At 41.7% G+C, this 11,191-nt stretch overlaps 1 protein-coding gene across 1 annotated transcript in view; it reads right to left on the bottom strand.

The window, feature by feature from the left end:
* The window catches only part of LOC310859941 (contactin-associated protein-like 4), a gene marked incomplete at both ends in the record, with an annotated part of 126,483 nt that overhangs the window by 93,781 nt on the left and 21,511 nt on the right, over positions 1-11,191 (bottom strand). The window contains one exon of the mRNA XM_083766708.1: positions 7,963-8,156. Coding sequence (XP_083622834.1) covers positions 7,963-8,156 — 194 coding nt within the window. The remainder of the gene's footprint in view (positions 1-7,962; positions 8,157-11,191) is intronic.

Here is an 11,191-nt window from a genome sequence, read left to right on the forward strand (position 1 = left end):
TTAGCACCACACTGTCTGCATTACTGTTCCCTGGGAACGCCTACGAACACACAGACACACGTTAGCTAGCATAGCATTCTTTTCATTAATCCACCCATCCGTCCAAGGTTCAAGGTTAGACTTAATTGTTATATCTTGTGTACAGGTACATAAGAGTAAAATTTATTTTTACCAGTACAAATATATCAGTAAGTAAGTAAGTAAGTAGCCTTGCCGAGCCATGAGGCCCATAGGGCAGGAGCCTATTTCCTGTTTCTGTAGCGTGAGGCAGCTTGATATACAAGTACACCCCCTGGACATGACGCTAGTATGTCGCAGGGACTTACCCCCACCAACCCTTGATGCTGAGTGTCAAGCAGGGAGGCACTGGGTCCCATTTTTAGAGTCTTTGGTATGACCCGGCCGGGGATTGAACCCCAACCTCCCAGTCTCAGGGCAGACACTCTAACCACAAGGCCACCTGTGTACAGGTACAGGTACAGGTACAGGTACATAAGAGTAAAACTTATTTTTACCAGTACAAATCTATCAGTGCTTTGATGTATTTGTTGCAATAGGACACATTTTGTCAGAGCACTAACCTGCAGTAAGGGACATTGATCCTACTCTTTTCTTTTCTTTCTCCTCCTCTGCCACCACTTACACTACGGGTGGGCGACTGTGGCTCAAGAGGTAGAGCAGGTCGTCCAATGATCCATGGGTCGGCGGTTCGAATCCCGGCTCCTCCTGTCTACATGTCGAAGTGTCCTTGGGCAAGACACTGAACCCCAAATTGCTCCCGATGTGCTGGTTGGTACCTTGCATGGCTTCCGCCGCAATCGGTGTATGAATGTGTGTGTGAATGGGTGAATGTAATGCACAATCTATGTAAAGCGCTTTGGATAAAGGCGCTATATAAATGCACCATTTACCATTTACACTACCTTCTATCATCAATTGATCATCCACTTAAAGTTGATACTGACAAAGATTAGAGTTCAAACTGCAGAATAGTTGGACCACCTCTGTTAACTTCTTCAAGGTTCTAGTCCATTTAAACTGAGCTATAGTTACGCTGTACCAGTGCAGTGTGTGTGTGTGTGTGTGTGTGTGTGTGTGTGTGTGTGTGTGTGTGTGTGTGTGTGTGTGTGTGTGTGTGTGTGTGTGTGTGTGTGTGTGTGTGTGTGTGTGTGTGTGTGTGTGTGTGTGTGTGTGTGTGTGTGTGTGCGCGCGCGCGCGCGCGCGTGCGTTCATGCAGCACCATTGATCAATATACCCTCAGTCTTATTCTGCCCCTATCTGAGTCTGTGTTAAAAGACTAATGGCCTTCATTTCCCAATCAGCTGGCTTTAGGAAACCAATTGGATCCTCTGCTTGACAAGCAAATAGCACTCCCACTCCCACACCAACTCTCAAAGGTCACATTTGTGTGGGTGTGCACTGTGCACACTGCACACACAGTACACCCATAATATGGGTGTACCGTGTGTGCACGGCAGAACGGCAGCATGTGCTTGAACATATTATGTTAAAGCACATGCTGCCGTTCTTCCATACTGGACACATTGTGAGACAAAAACATCCTAAAGTATTGGGTTCATGCATTCAACATTGATTATTGTAAGACACTGTACACATACAGTACAATACAGCTATTACAGCAAAAGTATAGACAGTCAAATTCTTGTACTTCAAGCTTTCTCAACAGTGTAGAATAGATAATAAAAAATAATAGTAATCATTATTATTACTAGGCCTACAGTATGTATTATAAGCTATCAAGAATAGAGATGCTCAATAGAAACTAAATATAAGAAATGCATGAATAAAGTATTGCACAATGAACATGTGTGTATGTGTCTATGACTATACGATTGACATTTTGCCATGAGGTCATGCAATGAAAAGTCACATGGCTAGCTTAATTATTCATTAGAGTTAAGGCATGTGGGAAGAAGATATTGAATCCTATGCAGTGGTGGCAGTAAATTGAACATCCTAAGTGGAGTATTATACTGGGCGGAAAGAAATGTGTGATAGCATCTGCCCCTGAGCGTGCTGCTGAATATAGTCCTGCTGCTCTGGTAGCATTTGCCAGATGGTAGCAGAGTAATAGGTCCATTGCTGAGGTGAATAGGAGGAAGAAAGGATGTAGTGGCACCGCTTTGGCGACAGTGTCCACATGCTTACACGGTACACCTAGAACTCACCTAACCCCGGCACATTATGCTTTAGGGTGGGATGGCTTATACTATATATACCTGTCAGACTACTACAATAGCGTAATAAAATGGGGCGACTGTGGCTCAGGAGGTAGAGCAGGTCGTCCAATGATCCATGGGTCGGTGGTTCGAATCCCGGCTCCTCCTGTCTACATGCCAAAGACTCGAAGTGTCCTTGGGCAAGACACAGAACCCCAAATTGATCCTGATGTGCTGGTTGGTATCATTGTATGGCTTCCGCCGCAATCGGTGTATGAATGGGTGAATGTAATGCACAATCTACTGTATGTAAAGCGCCTTGGATAAAGGCGCTATATAAATTTACCATTTACTATTTATAAAAGACACACACACACAGAGGAGTCCCACTTATCACATGCCCTGAACCCAGTTTTGGCAACAACAAAAAAGGGGTCAAAGTTGTTCTGCTTATATGCTGCCAGAATATGGAATGCCCAACAGAAAAAAGGGTCACTCTTTACCCTCCTTCAAAACGAATCTAAAAGAGCACCGTTGTCATACCTATTGGCCGTTGTCCAATAGGTATGTTAGCAACGGTTACTAAGTGAGGAGACCGAGACTTCTACGATCATTTCAGTAGCAAGAGCTTCAAAATGTCTTCTAAATCTAGTCAACCAGTCCTGCAGTGACATGAATGGGATAAATGGGCATGACATTATTTCAATTAACTCTAAGAGTTAACAAAGAAATACGAGGAAATGTTAGAGGGAGATCGAAACAGTATCCAACTCAATCAACTTACGACCGTCCGACAGGAGTTTTAATGTAGGCTACTGCCTAGTGCCTACTGCACAGTAAGACTACGGTGATTAGTATTATTGCCATCACCTGGGTGGCTCAGTCGGGTAACTTTCCCGACGTTAAACTGTGTATGTGTTCAACAACATGTGTTCAACAACATGCAAAATAACACTGACTGCTTGCCATCCTTAGCAACGGTTGCTAAACTATTTGGATTAGCATTGGACAATCACTTTTGGGGTGGGGTTTAGTGAAGGGTTAATTGAAACTGGCCCCTGTAAAAAGTAAAAATCCCCTGAAATGATCCCCCCCCCCCCTCCCAACTGTTTACTGTACATATCTTTCTTTCTTATTACTACTCGTATATATGTTTTTTCATATTATTGTATCGTTTGTCTTTTGTATTAATCTGTGTTTCGGGTTGGATCAATGGAACGAATGTACAGTAGTTACTTTACATTCCTATTTATTGGTATTACAAAAAAAAATTTTTAAGAAAAAATATATTTTTTACTTTTTTATATGAATTATATGATAATTCATTATTATCATTATCATTCAAATCACGGCCTGCCACTGGGCCCCAGCCCAGAGGTTGAGAGTCGTCGCTGTAGTCTATACAATCATCTCCTCAGTTTAGCTGAAGTTGAGATGGAAGTTGTTATCCTGACAGCATGATGTCAGGGCTCTCACTTGCTCCCCGTAGTGTAGGGAGTCTCAACATTGTCTGTAAACAGGCCACTGTCGGTGCAGTGGTGTCATCAGCAAACATGATGATGGTTTTCCATCTGTGTGGAGCCCCACAGATGTGATTGAACAGCGAGACCAGGAGGGGGCTGAGTATACAGCCCTGAGGCTCTCAGTGCTAACAGTCAGGGTAGAGATGCTATAGCGCTTAACCTGTTAAAAATCTTAGGGTTTAGAACAGTGGTTTGGAACAGTGGTTCTCAAAAATTGCAGACAAGCTCATGGCGCGTCACTCTGTGTCACGCTGTGAGTTTGTACATCTGCTATTGACCTTATGCACACGGCTATCCTCTTGCCAGCAAGGTGCTAACTAGGTGCAACTTCCCATTGACAACCCATTCATCCAAACAGAAAAGTTTTATCTAATTGTATTAAACAATGTCAAACTCACCAACATTGCAGCTGTACGAAAAGCTTGGATTATCCTTTTCCAATCTGTAAAGTTTTTGTTTCATAAATATCCACCGTAGTTATGAGCTACTGGTACTTCCTATCAAGAAATTCATTGAATGTGATTATCTTTTCAAAGTGTTGGAGTTTGGAAGTGCTCATTGTATATCACTCAACAGCTGTGCATACCACCTGTTTTAAATTTGCACAGAATGCAGGAGGCAGCAGGATAACAGGATGATAGCACTGATAACGAGCGCTTCCAAACTCTGACTGAAAATAAATCACCTGCAAGGTATTTCTTGATAGGTAGTAGCTCATAACATACACATAATTCAAACTTTTCGTACAGCTGCAATGTTGGTGAGTTTGACGTTGTTTAATACAATTAGATAAGACTTCTCTGTTTGGATGAATGGGCTGTCAATGGGAAGTTGCACCTAGTTAGCAACCTGCTGGCAAAATTGCAGCCATGAAAAAAAAATCAATAATTAAAATGTTCTTTTAAACAAATCTTCTCTTCTGGGTGTCTTTGGCTGACACAAAACATATTCAGATCTGGTCTGTGGCCAAATACATATTATTTTGGGGGTCCTTGGCACGAAAAAGTTTGAGAACTACTGATTTAGAAAACATGTGTAACAAAGAGTGGAGCCCACACCTTTGGGGGCCCTGTTTGGTGTTTTTCCCTCAATACCGTCGCTCTCTAAACCAGAGAGGGATGTTTTGGCCTTTGTCACTCTGTTAGCTAGAAGACTAATTCTGACCAACTGGAAATCGCTCACTTCCCCTTCTCACACTCATTGGGTTAGGGACACCTTGTACTGTGTAAAACTGGAGAAGATTAGACACTTCTTGAATGGTTCTTCCGATATGTTTGGGAGGATATGGGGTCCATTCTTTCAATTCATTCAGAATTTGAATCCGTCTCTGCTTGGGGATGAGTGAGGTCTGCTGGACTTTTGTTTTAAAAGTAGCTTATACTGTGATTGTATGGATTGTATTGTATTGGATTATGGATGTATCATGTACCTAATTTTGTTTTTATATAGGATGTTGTGTACTGTTGTTTTGTCTGTTTTTGTCTGCCTTTTATTTTTCAACTTTTACTGATCTTGTATTTAAGGTTTGTTTGTCTTGTTTTCTGTTGTCCTTTTTCTTTGGGGTGAAAATTCAATGTGTTTAATCTTTTATGTCATACTTGTGGGGTTTATTTAAGAGAAGCTGTTAATGTTAATTATTATTTTTCAAACTCAGTATTTCAATAATGCTTCTATGAAAAAAAACAATAAACAAAGTTGTATATTAAAAAAAAGAAAATATGTGTAAGATCGGACTCAGGTCTTAAACGACGCATTGTCGGGCAGAAACCTTGTAACTCCTTATTAATGAATGAATGAATGAATGAATGAATTCATTCATTCATTCATTCATTCATTCATTACTTTGTCAAACTACAGTGTCACACAAAAGCAGCTCCCTGACTTGCAGATTCCTGACTTGCATCGTTCCCATCTAGGCCCGTGGCACCGGTCTTGTTCAGTAAAAGAACAGAGCATATACCTCAGCAACACAGAGTATCGTCCTGAACGTAAGGGCATTCCACCGAAATCCTTAGGCTACAACATACAGTACCTACTAAAGCCTAAACTCAGTAGTAAGCTAAAGCGTCTCGCCCAGTGCTGCATAATTGTGAGCTGAGCATGCAGCAAGCACCATCCTCAGCACACTGAAGGAGTGCGGTGCAGGCTGGGCAACATCCTCAGCACACTGAAGGAGTGCGGTGCAGGCTGGGCAACAGAGCGTTGAGCTAAAAGAAAACAAATGACTTGGTTTGCTGTTGAGCAGCGAGTGGCGTCTCATTTACAGGCGAAGCGCCGTTTGAAATATGACCAGCCTTTGACAAGTCTCCAGTGAAAGGAGAGAGAGAGAGAGAGAGAGAGAGAGAGAGAGAGAAGTGTATCAGACTAAAAAACTAAAGTCAAACATGGAGAAAACTGAGGAGATAAAGAGGAAACTTTAAAAGAGGAAAGACCTTTAAAGGGGGAGAAAGAGGGACAGAAGCAGAGGATAGTTCTGTCAGCGTTCACGGCTATGCTACTTGACAGCGGCTCTATTCAGTCAGCAGAGCCCTGGCAAGGTCCCTTTTTTATTGTTCCATCACTTATTAACCACTTTCCACATAGCATGTCATTATATCTTCTCCTCCATCTTAAAAAATAGCGGGTGCGAGCATGTCCATCGGCAATTTCTTACGATAAATAGGTCTTAAATGGTTAATGAAGTGTGGAAGGCTCCTGGCCGCAACCATCTCCAGGGATAATATAGATACAAATATCTGACATATATGATATATAGAGTATTTATTTACATTACCGTAGATATGGAGTATAAGGAGTCTTAACACATTTGTATGCAGCACTATGCCCAGGAATATCACATTCATAATGCATGTCAGCATTTTCCCCCTCTAATATTCCTATTCCCATGTCAACACTGTTTGTTGTGGTTGTGATTCTGGTGGATTTAGTAGATTCATCCCAAATACGTCTTTGAAATATTAATGCTAATACTAATAGCATTTCTATTTTCTTTTTTTAGACTACATAGTTTGTTTTTTGTTGATACCATTTTGAGTATTACAATTGATCATTCCACAGTTTCCTAATATTTTCTAGAGTAGCCGTAATCTGTCTTTTCTTGGGTTTCTTTTCTTTTTCTTTTTCTTTTTCAGAAGATATTTTGTGGGGGTATTTCTGCCTTTATTGAGTACAGTAGACTGACAGAAAATGGGGAGAGAGAGAGATAGGGAATGACCCGTATCAAAGGTCGTCGGGATCGGGACTCGAACCCGCCACACACTATCAGGCTGGATCAGCAACCTATAGGTGCCCGGCTGCAGCCGTCCGGTCCCATAATCTCATCCCCAAACTCAACCCAATCATTTCATTCTGAACTTGGCACCCTATCCGCAAACATCACACACTCAGGTGTTTTCTTCGATCCGGATATTTCCTTCAACACCCAAATCACCAAAGTAGTCCAGTCATGTTACCATCAAATCAGAAATATCGCTAAAATTAAACCTTTTTTGTCATTTGCAGACCTGGAAACCGTCATACATTCATTCATATCTTCACGACTGGATTACTGTAACTCACTGTACTCTGGTATGAGCAAAAAATATATATCTCGCCTCCAGATGGTGCAGAACTCTGCGGCTCGCCTTCTCACTAACACGAGAAAACGTGAACATATCACACCGATTTTAGCTAGTCTTCACTGGCTCCCTGTAAGCTACAGAATTGATTTTAAGATTTTATTAATTACTTTTAAAGCTCTACATGGCCTAGCTCCCATTTATTTAAGAGATTTGCTGAAACCCCATAACCCTGTGCGCTCCCTTAGGTCATCGGGGAGGGCCCTCCTAGTTCCTCCTGCAACGCGTCTGGTCACTCGGGGTGGCCGGGCCTTTGCGGCTTGGGCACCTTTGCTCTGGAACTCCCTGCCTTTGGCTCTTAGATTAGCAGAATCAGTGCCTTCTTTTAAAACGCTTTTAAAAACACATCTGTATGCCAAGTGTTTTTCCTAATATTGCTTTTTATTGTTTTATTGACCTGTTATTTTCTTCATGCTTTATTATATCTGATGTCCTGATGTTTTGTTGTTTTTATGATTACTGTTTTTATAACCCGTCTGTAAAGCACTTTGTAACTATACGTTTGGAAAGGTGCTATACAAATAAAATTCATTAATTCATTCATAATCTTTCTTTTAAGGGAATTACTTTCCAGTCAGAATTGTGTAGGCCTGGCCTGGTACATACTGTATATACAGTAACTAAGCATTACACTAGACTCACCTCTATGCTGTCTTCCTGTCTGTGCTGTCTCCAGTTGTGTCCCGTGTCGCTAAACATAAGCAGATAGGCCGTCAGCCAATCAGAACTGCCGTAGCGGCCCTGTGTGGCGATGGCAGTGATTTGCGTCCGCCTCCCGAGGTCCGCCTCCAGCCACTGGTACCTGTCTGAGTTCAGAGGAGACCAGCCTCCTGCACCTGCAGAGAGGAGGAACGAGGAGACGACACTGATTAGAATCTGAGAATGTTTTACTTAACTCTTTTTTTGCAAAGTACGTACATATTCGTACCCCGCCGTATACTCCATATATGAAGCGGTTGAGCCCCAAAGCAGCTTTTAACATTAGTCCGGTTGTTATGCAACGCCTCCGTCACCACCAGCTATGGGATCCTTACAACTCCTCCCATTTACCTTGGTTACAAGCAGGATAACTCCATAACTTGGAAACTACGAGCACTGTCCTTGGTGATCGTCATCCATCCAAAGTTCAAATGTCATTTGTGACTTTGTCTTGCATCGCTCCGGACATGTAAACGTTTCTGGCAAGAGGTAAACAGTGTGCGCTAATGCTAATGATAGCCAATGAATGGTTACAGTGATAGGCCCTCATTTTTCAACGCGGCGTACGCCAAAATATGGGTGCACACCGGAATTACAGCAATTGTCGGCATTTATCATTTCCGCAAAACCTTGAACTTGAACGTGCGCCAGGACAAAAGTCGCGTCAGGTCGGGAGCTGTCGTAGGCTTTGTCCTCAGCTGTTTTTCTGTCGTAGAAAAGCGGAGCAGCATTGACTGACCAGCTGACATGCTGTCACAGGCATCTAAACATATGTATTCACTCCTAAAATGTTTATATAAAACTGTATGTATATGGGCTACATGTTAAACAAAGGCAAGCGAGGTGAGAGGAGAAACAGACAAGGTAGGACTACAGCTTTATTTAATTCATGCAGGTGTTCGTTCTTTATTTATTTAAGATACAACACACCAGTTAGGCTTGCAAGTTGCGTGTGCGTGCGTCTGTGTGTGTGTGTGTGTGTATGTACTGTGTGGTCGTATTGCAGTTGTTCATGTCGCAAAAACAAGGGCAAGGCTTGATTTCATAGGGCGTGCCAGATTGATTTCAGCCGTCACATTTATCACTGCTAGGAATGAAATTAAGGAAGGATCAACTGTTTGCGATCACTTTATAAATGATGTGGCGACGTGAGTGTACAACAAAACCGACGCTCGGATTTGGGGCAGATTTTACACTCAATTGATAAATAATAATAATAATAATAGCTCAGATTTATATAGCGCTTTTCTAAATACCCAAAGCGCTTTACAAGGGAACACTAGGAACAGACTTTATTAAGAGAAAAAAAACAAAGTAAAACAAAACAGATACAGGGTTAAAAAGATAAAAGGATAAACGAGACCTCAGCTGGGGAAAGCTGAAGAGGTGGGTTTTGAGTGAGGTTTTGAAAGAGAGGGGGGCCGAAACATAGAAGGCCCTGTCCCCCCAGGTGCGGTACTTGGCCTTGCGGACCTTCAGGAGGTTGGCTTCACTGGACCTGAGGGAGCGGGGGGGGACATATGGTTCAAGAAGATCGGAGAGGTAGGGGGGAGCCAGGTTATTGAGAGCTTTGTAGGTGGTGAGCAGGATTTTGTAGTGAATTCTTTGTTTGACGGGAAGCCAGTGTAGGTCGTGGAGGACGGGTGTGATGTGGTCGCTGGAGCGAGGGCGAAATGAGGGCCATATTGTGCAGGGAGCTACAGCGGGGATGAAACTGATCCTCTTAAAGTGAACGCAGGCGCTGGCACAGCTTAACTACACTTATGCTACCAACTAGCGGCACAGAAACAATTAAGTAAAAGTGTCAATACTGCAATATAAAAAATACTCTGTTACAAGTAAAAGTCCGGAATTCTAAATGTACTTAAAGTACCAAAAGTATTGTGCAGAATGTCGCATTTCAAGTTGTCAAATGTAGAAAAATCCTTAGAAAATAGCAGGTGTATATGAGCTCACAATGCATCACATGAGCTTGTAGATCGTCTATTTTCAAATGGCCGAAATGAGTATAAAAGATCAATATTTAGATCCGAGATGCAGTGGAGCAGTGTTGTTTTTGGCAGGCATTTTTTAGATTTAGTCAGTCTTAGTCTTTTGGAAAAATGCTTTATTAGTCTTAGTCAGTCTTAGTCATTTGGAAAAATGCTTAATTAGTCTTAGTCAGTCTTAGTCATTTCTATCCTTGATAGTTTTAGTCGACGGAAACTCCTAAGGGTTTTAGTCAGTTTTAGTCATTTTAGTAAAAGGTTTTAGTCCAGTTTGTCAAAAAATAAAAAATGTCTTTAAATAAAATGTCTATAGCGTACAGGTATTAATTAGAGCTGGGACTTGATTAAAAAAAATCTAATTAATCAGAGGCTTTGTAGTTAATTAATCTCGATTAATCGCATTTTAATCGCATATCATTATTTGACCCAAGAACTGTGAGAGAGCCATTTTTTTATGTATTTTGGTATACTAGTGAATCAATGAATAGTGAATACATAAGTTTAAGCAATAAAACATTGTTTTTGTAGTAATATCTCAAAATTAATAATTTATATAGAGCTTTTCTGAGTACCCAAAAATGCTTTACAAGGGGGACATGATAAATCAAAAACAACTTTATTAAAGGAAAAACACTAAGTAAATAAAAATAAATAGCTGGGGAAAGTAATATTGAAGCTTTGGATGGTGGGGGCATGCCTCTGAGAGTTTTGGGGAATGCATTCCACAGGGTTGGGGGGGGCTTCAATTGGTGCAGCAAATATGTGACATGACCATAAGAAAACACCTCTGTGTTTCTTCCGTGGACATACAGTAACAGCCATAGTAGATTTTACATTTTATTTGGCCATAACCGTTTAGTTAGAAACCATGTCATCTGGTCGGGTACTTGAACTGCTACTGGGAGTTGGAATAACATTAGCTCTGATCCATAGTGTTAGAAGGAGGAAAGTAGGCTTTCACATCTTTTTTATGTTAAAAACGAGGTGCTGCACAGTGCAGCCTGCACTTCCGCGGGTGTGAGTGAGGGGAAAGGATCAAATTAAGTACCATAGAACTCCTGAGTCCTAACTACGCTATCGACCAGAGCTACTGTTGTTGATTGACGTTAGCTTCCAGGCTAGGCTAGGTGCAACATGTTTCGCATTGAGCCGATACTGGAGGTTTGACGAGGTGCGGTGATATG

This window comes from Protomyctophum parallelum (genome assembly GCF_964188405.1).
Source record: "Protomyctophum parallelum genome assembly, chromosome: 6".
NCBI classification, from domain to species: Eukaryota; Metazoa; Chordata; class Actinopteri; order Myctophiformes; family Myctophidae; genus Protomyctophum; species Protomyctophum parallelum.